This window comes from Chrysochloris asiatica, unplaced genomic scaffold (assembly GCF_000296735.1).
Source record: "Chrysochloris asiatica unplaced genomic scaffold, ChrAsi1.0 scaffold00495, whole genome shotgun sequence".
NCBI classification, from domain to species: Eukaryota; Metazoa; Chordata; class Mammalia; order Afrosoricida; family Chrysochloridae; genus Chrysochloris; species Chrysochloris asiatica.
The window spans coordinates 772201-788228 of record NW_006409013.1 but is presented as its reverse complement, the minus strand read 5'-3'; the positions used below and the strand labels follow the sequence as shown (position 1 = coordinate 788228).

The window sequence follows — 16028 nt, the reverse complement described above, 5'->3', positions numbered from 1 at the left end:
ACAGCAGAATGAAACAATGTCCGATCCTGGGCCAACCTCACTACCGCTGCCACACTTGACGCCATCAATGATGCCACCTGGCTGATCCATCTCGTTGGGGATCTTCCTCTTCTTCTCTGACCCTCCATCTTACCCAGCATGTCCACCAATCACTCGGCTTGAGACAGATAAGACTTTCTGCTCCTGCAAAGATTTTAAAAGCCTCGGAAGCCCTTTACAGGGTTGCTATGAGTTAGACCCGACTCGACAACACTTAACAACAACAAATGCAGTCCAGTGCTTACCATACAGTGCCACACCAGGACTCCATTTTCAGCTTAGATAAGTACATATGTTGAAGTATCACCAGAGGAAATAACTTACTTAATCCTTAGGATCTGAAATCATCAGAGCTGATCTTTTAAAACATAGGGAAATATATTGCTTCTCAGCTTTGTTTTCTAAAATTGTAATTTGGGAAACAATGGCAGATCGTAAAGGAATTCTTTTAAGACTTGAACAAGTTATCTTTTAGGTGATTTAGAGATTGACTTTGGTCTGATCCATTTTTACCCAGCAGTGCTTGGCAGGCTCAGAGATGCTAAGAAGTCATTTAATACCTTGAGTAAATTTCCACTGTGTTCCATTATACTGCCGTCTCCTCATGTTCAATCATATTTTAATGAAAAATATGTGAGCTGTTCAAACAATGGAGTGGCCAATACAAAGTTCACAATAGTGCAGAAAATGATTTAGCTGAGTTTCTGTCATTGTTCATGTTTTGGATTTGCCAGTGATAGAGGTAATGGAAATATTAAACCAAATCCACTCTCATTGAACCAATTCTGACTCAGAGCTACACTATATAAGGTTTCCAAGACTGTAAATCTTTACTGAAGCAGACAGCTTTAGCTTTTCTCCCCCAGAGTTGCTGGTGGGTTTGAACTACCAACCTTGCAGTCAGCAGCCCAATTCCTAACTTGTAGCGTCACCAAGGATCTTTTCACGGAAATGCTAGAGGAGTCTAATTAAAAATATGGAGTCCTGGTGTGGCGCTATGGGTTAATGCACCAGACTGTAAAACTGTTTGAACTGCAAAGTCGGTGGTTCAAGCTCATCAGCTGCTCCTTGGAAACCCTATACAGGGTCGCTGTGGGTCAGACCCAACTCAACAGCACTTAACAACAACAACAAATGTCCCAAGTGCTACATTAGTCCTCTCACTCATTTAACAAAGGCCTATCTACTATGTGCAAGGTAGAGGGATTTAAGAATCACTTAAAAGAAATGATGGAGAAATCCTGCCACCCACCTCTTAAGAAGTCTACTGCTAACTGGTTTTGAATCTTAGCTAACCTCTGGGAAGATGTGCTGCTACAGACTCTCATAAGCAACTCTAGCAACTCATAGTGGCCATTACAATTTCCTGAGTCTTTTCATGTACACAAATGTATGGTACCTCCATCCTTTCTTCTAGCCAACTTACATGGCTCAAGGGATTCTGAGAATCAACTTGCTTGCAGTGCGGCTTAGGTAAAATTTTCACCTTCCATGTGGGAGCCCTGGGTTCGATTCCCAGCCAGTGTACCTCCTACACAGATACCACCACATCAGGAGTCTGTGAGTGGAGGCTTACATGTTGTTTTGATGCTAAACAGGCTTCAATGGAGCTTTCAGACTAAGATGGGCAAGGAAGAAAGACCTGTCAATCAACTCTGAAACTCACCCAGTGAAAACGCAAGGCTAGCAGTGGTCAGATCCGCAGCTGATCAGTACTAGGGTTCTTTGGGAATGGGCTTGCCGTGAATCAGAAGCCATTTATTTGATTATGGTACTTTTAGAGCTACTAGGCTTTTTCCATCCTTTATTCCATCCTAGTGGCGCTGTCGAGTAAGCACTTGAACCGCAAGGTTGGTGTGACCTGCAAGGTCAGCAGTTCAAACTCACCAGCTGCTCCTTGGAAGCCCTATACAGAGTCGCTTTGAGTTAGAACCAACTTGACGGCACTTAACAACAATTCCGTCCTGGTGTGGTGCTGTCGGATAAGTACTGGACCGCTGACTGTGAGGTCAGCAGGTCAAACCCACCGGCCGCTCCTAGGAAACCTATGTATGGTCGCTATGAGTCGGAACCGACTCGACGGTACTTCACAACCTTCTCTAAGCATCGCTAGTGGATGACTGTGTCCTGGATCTTCCCAGAACTCTGTGCTCAAACCAGTAAGGCTTTCCAGGAAGTGCTGAGGGAAGGGCGTTATTCAGTTATACGGCTGGTGGGTTCTGTGATTTTAATGTCCACTGCCTGGTATGGCGCTGTGGGTTAATACGCAGGACTGCAAAGTCAGTTTGAACTGCAAGGTCGGTGGTTCAAGCTCACCAGTCGCTCCTTGGAAACCCTATGCAGATTCGCTATGGGTCAGAACTGACTCGAAAGCATATAACAACAACATATGTGTCAGAATAGAACTACATTCCATAGCATCTTCATTGGCCAATTTTTGGAAGTGAATTGCCAGGACTTTCTTCCAGGGTGTCTTTGGACAAATTCAAATTGCCAACCTTTCAGCAAACACCACCCAGAGATTCCCTAAATAAGTTCAGCCCCTATTTTGTGGAAAAGCCGGCAGAAGGAGTTTGCTCTGACATTTTATGTGCTGGATCACAAAGGCCGAAAAAAATGCCTCTGAACATTTATTCCGATACCCAGAACCACAGTGGTTGTCCCCTGGGCCTGTCAGCACCTTCTGAGAACCAAGCAAGAGAGTTGCCAGTGCTCTGGGCCTGTCAGCACCCTCTGAGAACCAAGCAAGAGAGTTGCCAGGAGGTTTCTGGCTCACGGTGGTCCCCACCTCAGCCAGTCAGCAGATACTCAGCGTGGCTGACCAAAATGAGATACAAGAAACACACTGCCAGAGTGACCAGTTTTCCCCGAGTTAACGTTTATAACATATTTTTACTTCTAGGCCTGTGGTCAGGGATCATCATCTGTACAGTCGCTCAAGCTGCATGTTTCCTCGGCTTCATTGCTCGGCTCAATTGGGAGAAAGCCTGTCAGCAGGTAACTATGCTCATGACTACTGCAGTTGAGGTGCCTCTTCTAAAATATCAATAGAATAATATTTGGCTAGCTCTTTTTTGGTTAGGACAGCATTATTCTCTTTTATCATTCATGCTTTCTTCATTTCTTTGCTTTAACTGGTTTTAATTCTAATGTAAATGGTCCAGTGGCCCCAGCTTTATTCAATACCCCTTGTTTATTCATTGAATAGAAAAGTACAGGGTTCTTTTCTCCTTTGTATTCCCTGTTTGGCTACCTGCTGAAAAGCTAATTTCAGGATAAGAATTGAAATTTGGGAAAAAGGTGGGATGCCATGAACTCCATCCTAACTTTGTTTGTTACGATCTCAGATACTCTGTTAAGAGACTTGTGTGCATCCTTCTCGTTAGCTATTTTAGGTCAACATGGAGTGTGAAAATAGGTGGTGCCGTAGGGTAAAGTGCTCGACTATAAGGTCAGTGGTTCAAACTCATCAGATGCTCCTTGGAAACCCTATACAGGGTTGCTATGAGTCAGCGCATACTCGATAGCACTTCCCAACAACAATGCAAAGGAGATGAAGTAAAGAGAAGGGAAGTCCTAAAGGATCGTCTGTCTTCTCCCTCACCTTGTACTTTTCCTGTCTAATCCGCTTCCCACCCACTGCTCCCATCTTTCAATCTTTCTGGAAAATTATGCAAAACCTATGAACTACAGAAGCTTTAACTTTACCTGAAGATTAGGAAAATGACTTGACTTGTCCTAACCTGGGAGAGCAAAATGTTTTTATTAACCATTGTAAAGCCTCATGGACTGACTAAGTTTTACTTTCTAGGCTCAAGTGCATGCCAATTTGAAATTAAAAATGGCCCCCGATGGGAATTCCGCTGTCTCTCAGGACCTCCTTCATCCAGGTGTGGTACGAGCTGCCTCAGGTCTTTGAACAGACCTGCCCAGGTGGTATTGGTGGTGCCATTTGTGGGACACAACTAGTTAGTCTGCTGTGAACTCCCTCTTACGTAGAGCAATAATGCTTCAGAAACATGAAGTCAACACAAGCCACACACCATCTCGTGGCCTTGTGCGTGTCAGACTAGAACTGTGCTCTATAGGTTTTCTTTGGCTGATTTTTTGTAAAGTATATCACCAGGACTTTCTTCCAAGCCACCACTGCCAAGCCTCTTCCTGTTCTGACTGTTGCTTCTAATGAACATCATGCAAACATGGCCTTCCCGCTCCTTGCCAATTTAGTCATTCCCCACATTCTAAGTTCCTTAGGGCTAGGTCTCCTAGACATGCACTGACACCAATTTCCGCTCCTTTATCCTTAATCACCTGTGATTTTGTTTTGCTGTTGTTGTTAATTGAGTCAGTTCTGTCTCGTGGCAACGTCACGTGCAACAGAAGAAACTCTTGCCTGGCTTTGCACCATTTTCACAGAAGACACTATTGTTGTGGCCACTGTGCCTTCCAACCAAGGGGGCTCATTTTCAAGCACTGTATTGAACAGTATTCTGTTGTGATTCATAGGGTTCTCCATGGCTGAGTTTCAGGAGTAGACTGATGGGGCTTCTCTTTCTGAATTTAATTTGATCGAGTGAGTCAATCACAGTCACTGACCAGGTCTCCTGTTTTTCCCAGTTCTCATTTGTGGGATCTAGTCTCTTTGTGTTTCTGATAACCTTTGATTGCATTCCAGACATCATATTTGAAAAATGTCTGTAGAAGTCATTTGAGGTCTAAAATAGTATCTGGTTTCAAAGAGGATTTGCTTTTGCTTTTGTCAGACATCTAGGGTTACTCACAGTCTAATGCAATTTCAGACATTAAGGTTTCTGAACCAACGGCCAGCTGCAGATAGTGAGAGGGTTAGTCTACTTATGATCACCTTCTTAAATCTTAGATTTATCAAAGTACAGAGGGGCTTACCGTGACCACACCCTTGGTACCTACTGGACTCTCCTGCTACTATACTATTCTGTCTCTTAGCCACGTGTTTATGATGGAAACCTCTTGGCACAAAATCAGCACCAAGGGCTCACCCCTCTGGATTTCTGGCTTTCCCTAGGTCTTACTCTGATGACTTGTCATTAAACTATTAACTCTCTGATGTCTTCAAGAAGATAGATTTACTTAGTTCTATCCAACTTTTATAATTATCTGTGGAGGATGGATTTGTCTAAGTTTTCTACCATCAGTGGAAATTTCCCTGTGTTAGTGTGGATTCTGTAAAAGAGCAAAACCAATGAAACGTATATAGATTTACTTCGAGCAAATGGCTCACACAGATGGCAAGTCCTAAGTTGATGAATCTGTTATGAAATGCAGACCTCTGCCGATTCACAGAATTGCAGGGGCTGGTGAATCTGAAATCTGTAGGTCAGGTAGCAGGCTGGAGACTTCTGCAGGCTTAAGTCCCAAGAACTGGAGACTAGGCAATGAGAAGAGTACAGAGTCAAGAGAGAGAGCTTTTGTCAGAACACCCGTTTGTACACTCCCAAGGAAACTCCACCTTCAACTGATTGGCTGATCACATCAGATCACCTCATGGAAGGTCTCTGGTAACGTAATGGTTATGAATCAGGCTGCGAACTGCAAGGTCAGCAGTTCGAAACTACCAGCCACTCTGCGGGAGAAAGATGAGGCTTTCTGCTCTTGTAAAGATTTATAGCCTTGGAAACCCTGTTCAGGATCACTATGGGTCGGAACTAATTCGATGGCACTCAACAACAACAATGGAAACATAGCTAGTCCAGTGTCTGCCAAACGACTGAGAAGCAAAGACAGCCAAGTGACATACAACATTGTATGGCACTGTAGGATAAGCACTTGACCATAAGGTCAGTTTGAATCGCAGAGTCAGCAGTTCAAACTCACCAGCTGCTCCTCGGAAACCCTATACAGCATTGTTATGAGTCAGAACTGACATAATGACACTTAACAACAACATCACAATTTACCCATGTCAATTTGGCATCTATACACATCTCCTTAATTCGTACATACTCTCCAAATAAGGACAATTGTAAAATCATACTCACAACTAACATGATACAACATGCTTCCAATGAGAACACACTAACCTTTGTTACATCTTGTATTTTATAATAAGCACTGGCACAAGGTAGGCAGCAAAACAAAGATGCATGCCACACACAGACACCCACATTAGAGTTTAAAAAATATATATTGCTATGAGAGTTCTGGAGTCCTGGTGTGGCGCTGAAGGATAAACACTGGACTGCTAACCATAAGGTCGGTGGTTCAAACCCACTGCTCCTTGGAAACCCTATACAGGGTTGCTATGAGTCGGAACCTACTTGACAACAACTTAACAACAGCAACTAAGATTCTAGTTCATATATGGTGGTGGTGGTGTGCCGTCGAGTTGGTTCCAACTCACAGCGAGCCTGTATAGGGTTTCTGAGGCTATAAATCTTTATGGGAGCATAAAACCTCATCTTTCTCCCTTGGAGCTCCTGGTAGACTTGAACTGCTGACCTTGTGGTTCACAGCCCAATACATAATCTACTACACAACCAGGGTTTATTCCAAATGCAGTGTGTTTTAATGTATTTCTGCAATCAGTGGTTGGCTACAGACAAATTCTTTTTGTAATACACTTGTCTTAGTCTCATTAGGGTGCCTTCAAATGAAAGGTCCATTCAGTGACTTCCTAGGGGATCTGCTGAACCAGTTGAATTCAAGAAGGGAGGTCAGCTCAGAACATTATAGTGACTGTGTTCTGGGACCCCAGAGGGGTAATCTTGATAGATTCTCTTGAAGGACACAGTATGATCTGGAGGCTTCTTATGAAGAAGTTTTAAGAAAATGGAAAACTGCATTGGTGAGAAAAAGGCCAGGGAAGTTGTGCATAGGAATTCTTTTCCATCACAACAATGTACCTGTTCATTCTTTGAAGGTAGCAAGGGGTTCATCCTATGAGAATTTTGTTGGGAAACCTTATCTGCATTCACCCTACAACCCTGATCTTGCCCCTTCAGAATTCTTTTGGTTCTCTAAACTTAAAAAAAACCATAGTTTGAGTCCCTCAAGGATGCTAAAACTGCCATTTTGACATGGTGTATAATGTAGTGGTTACGAATCGGGCTGCTAACCTCAGTGTCAGCAGTTCGAAACTACCAGCTGTTCGTAGGAGAACGAGGAGGCTTTCTGCTCCTGTAAAGATTTACAGCCTCGGAAACCCTGTACAGGGTTGCTATGAGTCAGAACTGACTCCACAGCACATAACAACAACAACAATATAGAAGAGCAGAGAATTCTTCAGGGAAAGGTTAGAGATAAGGAAACACCACCTTCGGAACTATATAGTCCTAGATGGAAGATATGTTGAAAAACAATAACTTCACATTTTTATATGTTTAATAAAGGTCTGTATGATTTTGTAGCAATACTTTTTGACTTATCCTCATGAATACACACGTGTATAACAAAAGAGAAAATATTCATAACAACTAGAGTTCTCATTTCTGCAAGTGATCACATGATGCTAGGTGACATTTATAACTATCTTCTTCCACTGCCCAATCCATATATTTCCTTTGTGTTGGCAGCGACTGAGCCAAAGGTCTCTGACTTGAGGGATAATTTAACCGAAGGATTGCAACTGAACAGCTGTGGTCCAGAAACTCGGGCTGCACCCAAGTCTGGCTGCCCCTTGAGTTTTTGCAAAGCTGACCCTAGGAACAAGGAACTTGCAAAGTCTTTCCTTGTACACAGCCATGACCTTTAGCTCAGTCTGCACAAACATTTAGCTGTATCTAATTTATGTTCCAGCTAGCTACCACAAGTTACATTTTTCTGGTAGAGTTCCACTTACTGCATGCACAGACAACACCAGGTGTTGTTTGTATTCTTTCCCCTGCCTCAAGCACCTCCCCTTGAGATGCGTATAAAATAAATTTGTTGCAGCAGTTCTGGGCTAGCAGTATCTCCATCAGAATGCTGCATCCCACCTGCTACCAACTTTCACTTAACTTGTATGTGTCTTCCTTTTCCTTCTAATCTCCTGTCGCCCCTATTTGGGATTAATCTCTCCTCACCGGATGTGGAGAAAAGCCAGGCCCAGCACCTTTGCCCTCAGCAGCAACATTGCTGGTTGTGGTTCCTTCCCTGGTGGGTGACCAAACCTTCATTCCTTAAGGAGCTGGGCCATTAGAAGTTCTGTCTGAACTGGGTTTCTGTAATTTTTCATCGACTTTAATCACAGGGATTAAAATTTTAAGGGATCTATTGTATTCCAGACACATTCTTCTTTACCTCCAGTATGTAATAATAATCCAGTTTCCCCTTGACAATCAATATGGGAACCTCCCTTTTTATACATTGAGTCAGAGGCATGAGCTGTTCAAAGTGACTGCAGGGCATTCTTAAATTACAGTACAATAGACTCCGTAATGTGTCTCCTGTTGGGAGCATTCCTCCCTTTGTAACTAAGACTACTAGACCAGCAGGGAGCATAGGGTCACAGGGAGAGGAAGCAAAACATTTGTGAATGGATTATTAGGGGTAATAGTGAATGGTGCCATATCCACTCCTTGATTCCTGGATCCACGAACCCATGAATCATGGCAATGGAAGAAACAACACTGATTTAAAGCATATACACTGTATTAAAGAACATTGTCCCAGCCTTGCAGAATATTGTCTCCTAGCTGGCACTGTAAGTGAGTCTTTTTTAAAGTTGTTCCAATATCTTATCTAGCCAGTTGCTTCAGGATGGTTGGGGATATGGTAAAACCAATGAATTCCATGATCTGGGACCCATTGCCACACCTCATTTGCTATGAAGTAAATTCCTTGATCTGAGGCAATGGGATACCATGATAGTGGATAAGGCATGCTGGGATCAGTGGTTGGCTGCAGACAAATTCTGTCCACAGATGGTAGAAGCATTGCATGCAGGGAAGGCAAATCCATAGCCAGCATTTCTGTCCCAATAAGAACAAAAGGGCTGTGCTCATTCCATGATGGAAGCAGTCTAATGTAATTAACTTGCCACCGTGTTGTTGGCTGATCACCCAGAGGAATGCAGCCATGTTGGGGCTCACTGTTGGTCTCTGCTTTTGGACACTCAGCAGTTGATGTCGCCAAGTCAGCCTTAGTGAGTGGATGTCCATGTCCATGGATGACCTCCATCCTGACACCACTGCCACTTTGTTCATGAGCCATTGTGCAATGACAAGAGTGGCTGGGGGAAGAGGATGACTGCTTTCTACAGAATGCACCATCCTGTCCACTTGATTGTTAAAATCCTCCTCTGAGAGGGTACCTTTGGTGAACATTAACATGAGACACAAATACCTTCACTTCTTTGGCCCATTCAGAGCAGTGTATCCACACGTTTCTTCCCCAATTTTCTAATCCTGCTCCTTCCAAATCCTGACTATCCAGCTAAACCATAGCCACAGCCCATGAACCAGTATATAATCACTTAGCTGGCCATCTCCACTTTCAAGGAAAGTGAACTACCAGGTGCACTGCTTGAAGTTTTGCCTGTTGTGAGGATTTCCCTTCACGACTAATTTCATTCTGCGATGCATGACAGTAACCACACCCACCTTATCACTGGTAGCTCAGTGCCACCAGTTTGCCCCTTCTATCCCAGAATACAGTCACCCCCATTTGTAGTTTTTGTTATTAGGTATCATTAAGTCAGTTCAGACTCATGGCCACCTTATCTACAATAGAACAAAACCATTCCCAGCTATATGTGAGCCTATTGTTATAGTCACTGTTAGCAATCCATCTCATGAAAGTCTTCCTCTTGATCACAGATCCTCTAATTTACCAAGAATGATGACCTTTGCCAATGACTATTCCTGGTAGCATAGTGGTTACGAATCGGGCTGTGAACCACAAGGTCAGCAGTTCAAAACTACCAGCGGTTCTGCAGGAGAAAGATGAGGTCTTCTGCTTCCATAAAGATTTACAGCCTCGGAAATCCTGTACAGGGTCACTATGAGTCGGAACCGACTCCACGGCACTTAACAACAACAACATTCCTTCCGATAACATGTTTACGGTGTGACATATGAAGTCTCACCATCCACACTAAGTATTTTGGCTCTATTTCTTCCAAGACAGCTTAATTTGTTTTTCTAGCTTTGTTGTTGTTAGATGCCATTGAGTCGGCACCGACTCATAGCGACCCTATGCACAGCAGAACTGTTTTTCTAGCAGTGCATGGCGTATTCAATATTCTTTGCCAACAACACAATTTGGAGGCATCAATTCTTTAGTCTTCCTTATTCTGTCCAGCTTTCACATGCAGTGTTATCATTGTTAGATGCCATCAAGTGGGTTCAAACTCTAATGACCCTATGCACAACAGAACAAAACAGGACCCAGTCCTGTGCCATCCTTACAATTGTTGTTATGTTTGAGCCCATTGTTTCTGCCACTGTGTAAATTCATCTTGTTGGGGGTCTTTCTCTCCACTTTACCAATCATGATATCCTTCTCCAAGGACTGGCCCCTCCTGAAAACATGTCTGAAATATGAGAGATAAAGTCTTCCCATCATGGTTTCTAAGGAGCTTTATCTGTTCTTCTGGCAGTCCATGGTACTTTTAATATTACTCTCTAACACCATAACTCAAATGCATCAATGCTTCTACGGTCTTCTTCAGTCATTGTCCAACTTTCACATACATATAAGGCAATTGAAAATATCATGGCTTGGGCCAGGCACACCCTAGTCCTCACACTGACATCTTTGCTCTTGAACACTTTAAAGATGTTTTGTGCAACAGATTTACTTAGTGTGTTACGTCATTTGATTTCTTGGCTGTTGCTTCCATGAGTTTGAATGTGGATGCAAGCAAAATGAAGTCTCTGAAAACTTCAATCTTTTCTCCATTCATCATGATATTTATTGGTACAGTTGAGAGGATTTTTGGTGGGTTTTTTTTTTGTTTGTTTTTTTTTTTTGCATTGAGATGTAACCCATAGTGAACACTGTAGTTTTTTATCTTCATCAGTATTTTAAGCCTTCTTAGATTCTAGCAAACAAGGCGGTAGCATCTGCATATCACAGGAGTTTTCCTCCAATCGGATACCATACTCTTCTTCATATCATCCATCTTCCTGGATTTTTTGCTCAGCATACAGATTAAATATGTATGGTGAAAAATACAGTTCCCTGTCAATGTACTGTTGCATTACCTTCAACAAAATTGTACCTGCATGTGATGTTAATGGTGGTGTTAGATGATTGTTAGATAACACCTCTCTTTGGAATGGGCAAAAATATGGATTGCTTCCTATCCGTCAGCCAGACAGCTGTCTTCCAAATTTCTTGGCATAGATGAGTGAGTTCCTCCAGTGGCACATTAGTTTGCTGAAAGATTTCACTTTTTATTCTGCCAGTTGCCAGAGCCTTGTTTGCCAATGCCTTTTAGTGCACATTGTACTTCTTCCCTTGGTACCATTGGCTCTTGATCATATGCTACCTCTTGAAATGATTGAGCAGTGACCATTTCTTTTTGATTCAGTGACTCTGTCTATTCCTCTAATTTTCTTTTAATGCTTCCTGCATCATTCAACATTTTGCCAAAAGAAATCAGTATTGCAACTCAAGGCTTGAATTTTTTCCTGAGTTCTTTCAGTTTGAGAAATGCTGAGCATGTTCTTCCCTTTTGGTTTTCTAACTCCAGATCTCTGCACATTTCATTATAATATTTGACTTTGTCTTCTCAAGCTGCCCTTTGAAATTTTTTGTTCATCTCCGTTATCTCTTCATTTCTTCCATGTGCTTTAGCATCTGTATGCTGGAGAACAAGTTTCAGAATCTCTTGTGACATCCATTTTGATCTTTTCTTTCTTCCTTGTCTTCTTAATGAAAACCTTATGAATAGTAGTGAAACACTGTCCGATAGTATCAAAATATTGAATATTGAAACGTTATGAATTGCACCTGAATATTGCCAGGTGTCATACCAGAGGATAAGCCCTCAGGTTGGAAGTCACTCAAAATATGACTGGGCAATAACTACCTCCTGGAAACAGAGGTGACCGTGAGGATGAGAATGGAGTAAAGCTTTTTTTTTTTTTTTTTTTTAATTAAATGTTTTTATTTGCATTGAGTGAAAGTTTACAGGGCACATCATCAGCTTCACATTCAACCATTCATATAGCTTGTTTCATTACATTGATTATTATTCCCGCCATATATCATCAGTTTACAGTGTTTCTCTCTATCCTCTTTAGCTTTTTTTTTTTTTTTTGGATGGGGGGGTGGAGTAAAGCTTTTGAGACCTTTGAGATGGGGCACAATTCAAGATGAGGATAAACTGCTGCAAATCTTCATTAATAACTGCAACATGGAATGTATGAAGTATGAATCTAGGAAAATTGGAAGTGGTCATAAATGAAATGGAATGCATAAACATCAATATTATAGGCATAGTGAGCTGAAATGGATTGGTATTGCTCATTTTGAATCAGACAATCATATGGTTTACAATGCCTATAATGAAAAATTCAAGAGGAATGTTGTCACATTCACCATCAAAAAGAAAGTATCAAGTGCAGTCATGAGGTACAACGCTATCTGTGATAGGATAATATCCATCCGCCTATAAGGGAGATCAATTAATACCACTGTTCTTCAAATTTGTGCACTTGTCATGAAAGTGAGTGATGATGAAATTGAAGAATTCTACCAACTTCTTCAATCTGAAATTGATCAAATATGCAATCGAGATGTATTGATAATTACTGGTGACTGGAATACAAACGTTGGAAACAAAGAGGAAGGATCAGTAGTTGGAAAGTAGGGCCTTGGTGATAGAAATGATGGTGGAGATCGCATGATAGAATTTTGCAAAACCAATGGCTTTTTCATTTAAAATAACTTTTTTAAACAACATAGAAGATGATTATACACACAGACTTTACCAAATGAAATACACAGAAATCAAATTGACTACACCTGTGGAAAGAGATGGTGGAAAAGCTGCATATCAAACTGACCTTCCAGTCCAGCACATTAACCCACAGCACCACATCAGCACCCTGGAACGGTAAATACCCATGTATGAATTTTCTCTGGTATTTTCAGTAACTTCATATGCATGCAAAGTTGGACAGTGAATAAAGAAGCCTGTAGAAGAATTGATGCGTTTGAGTTATGGTGTTGAAGGAGAATGTAGAAAATGCCATACATACACTGCCAAAAGAACAAACAAATCTGTGTTGGAAGAAGTACAGCCAGAGTGTTCTTGGAAGCGAGGATGGCCAGACTTCATCGCTCATAAATGGACATATTTTGAGGAAGGACCAGTCACTGAAGAAGGATATCATGTTAGGTAAAGTGGAGGGTCGGAGAAAAAGAAGATGACCCCTAATGAAATGGAATAGCACAGTGACAGCAACAATGGGCTCAGGTGTAACACTTGTGGGATTGGCCCTGGACCAGGCAGTGTTTCATTCTGTTGTGCATAGGGTCCCTCCCCCCTATGAGTGGGTACTGACTCGATAGCACCTAACAACAACAACAAAAAATTCACACAGCTTGATGCCCTCCAGGTTCATACATGTCATGAAGTGTTTCTCAGATACATCATTCTTCAATGTTTCATAGAATTCCATTGTGTATATGTACCAAAGTTTGTTTATTTGTCCATTCTTCCATTGATGAACATTTGGGCTGTCTTTATCTTTTTGCTATTTAATAGTGCAGCAGTGAACATTAGTTTGCATATATCTACTAGTGTCCTGGCTCTTATATCTTGTGGATATCTGCCAAGTAGAGGGACTGCTGGGTCATACAGTATTTTGATTTTCAACTTTCTGAGGAAGCACCGAATCTGTAAGTTGTCTCTATTTTTTCACTGATGATTTGATTTTACATTTAGGTCTTTAATTAACATTGAGTTTGTTTTTGTATGTGCTGTGAGATGTGGGTCTTGTTTCATTGTTATTCAAATGGATTTCCAGTTTTGCCAGTACTATTTGTTGAAGAGACTGTCCCTTCTCCGTTGGACATGTTTTGGACCTTTAACAAATATCAGCTGTTTGTATGTGGATGAATTTACTTCTGGCTGTCAATCCTCTTCCATTGACCTATGTATCTTTTGTTGCACCATTACCAGCCATTTTCCACCACTGTGGTTGTGTAGTAAAATTTGAAATCAGGGAGTGAGAGGCCTCCAACTTTGTTCTTCTTCTTAAGCAGTGCTCTTTCTCTAAGGTGTCTTTCCTTTCCGTATAAAGTTAGTGATCAATTTTTCCATCTATTTAAAGAATGATGTTGGAATCTGGATTGTGATTACGTTATATCTATAGATTGCTTTGGGTAGTATTGACATTTTCAGTGTTAAGTCTTCCTATCGATGAGCATGGTATATTCTTCCATTTTTGTAAATCTCTTTTGGTTTCTTGTAGTAGTGTTTTGTAGTTTTATTTGTATAGGTCTTTTGTTTCTGTGATTAGGTTTATTTAATATTTGGGGTGGCTATTATAAATGACATTGATTTCCTAACTTCCTTTTCAGAACTGTCTTTATTAGTATAGAGGAATCCAACTGATTTTTGTATATTGAATTTGTAATCTGCCACTTTGCTTAATCTTTTAATAAATTTGAATAATTTTCTTACTGAGTCTTTGAGATTTTCTATGTGTAGGATCATGTATCTGCAAATGGAGTTTTACTTCTTCTTTGCCAATTTAAATGCCTTTAATTTCACTTTCTTGCCTTAAAGCTCTGGCTAAGACTTCCAGCATAATATTAAATAGGAGTGGTGATAAAGGGCATCATTGTCTGGTTCCTGTTTACAAAGGAAATACTTTCCGTTTCTCTCTATTGAGAATAATGTTGGCTTTTTTTGTGTGTACATTGGCTCTTAATTATGTTGAACAATTTCCCTTCAATTTCTACTGTGTTGAGTGTTTTTATCAGGAATGGATGTTGGTTTTTGTCAAATGCATTTTCTGTATCAATGTATACGGTGGATCGTGTTGTTTGTCTAATATTGAATCACACTTGCATCCCTGGAATGAATCCCACATTGTGATACTGTATTATTTTTTTGATACGTTGTTGAATTCTACTGGCTGGGATTTTGTTGGGAATTTTTGCATCTATAATTTTTATTTTTAGTGATGTCTTTTCCTGGTTTTGGTATGAAGGTTATGTTTGCTTCACACAATACATTCGGGAGTTTTCCATTATTTTCTATGTTCTGGAATAGCTTGAGTAAAATAGATATCAACTTTTCTCTATTTGGTGGAAGTCACCAATAAAGCAGTCTAGACCTGGACTTATTTTGGTTCAGAGTTTTAAAATTACCTGATCAATTTCTTCTTTTGTTATAGATCTGTTTAAGTTTTCTACTTTACACTGTGTAAATTTAGGTGTTGTTGTTTGTTGTTAGGTGTGGTCAAGTCAGTACTAAAACACTGCCAAATCCTGGGCCAATCTCACAGCTGTTTTATGTGAACCCATTGCTGCTGCCACTGTACCAGTCCTCTCGTTGAGGGTCTTCCTCTTTTTCATTGACCTTCCACTTTGCCAAGCATGATGTCCTTCTACAGAGACTGGTCCCTACTGATGATATGTCTGAAGTATGAGGATGAAATCGGGACATCCTGGCTTCTAAAGAGCATTCTGGCTGTATGTCTTCTGGATTTGTTTGTTCTTCTGGCAGTCCATGGACTTTTAATATTCTCCATCAACACCATAACTCAAATACAACAATTCTTCTGGGTCTTCCTTATTCATTGTCCAACTTTCACTGCATATAAGATTTTTGAAAATACCATGGCTTGAGTAAGGTACACCTTAGTCCTCAATCTGATAACTTTGCTCTTGAACACTTTAAAGAGGTCTTGTGCAGCAGATTTGCCTAATACAACACAGCATTTGATTTCTTGACTGCTGCTTCCTTGAGTGTTAATGGTTGATCCAAGCAAAATGAACTTTTTGACAACTGCAATCTTTTCTCCATTTATCTTGATGTTGTTTATTGGTCCCTTGGTGAGGATTTTTAT

General features: G+C 41.0%; 1 protein-coding gene across 1 annotated transcript in view; it reads left to right on the top strand.

Moving 5' to 3' along the window:
• SLC47A1 (solute carrier family 47 (multidrug and toxin extrusion), member 1) overlaps positions 1 to 16028 on the top strand; it is an 85583-nt gene that overhangs the window by 65178 nt on the left and 4377 nt on the right. The window contains exons 12-13 of the mRNA XM_006877433.1: positions 2942 to 3036; positions 3851 to 3929. Coding sequence (XP_006877495.1) covers positions 2942 to 3036; positions 3851 to 3929 — 174 coding nt within the window. The remainder of the gene's footprint in view (positions 1 to 2941; positions 3037 to 3850; positions 3930 to 16028) is intronic.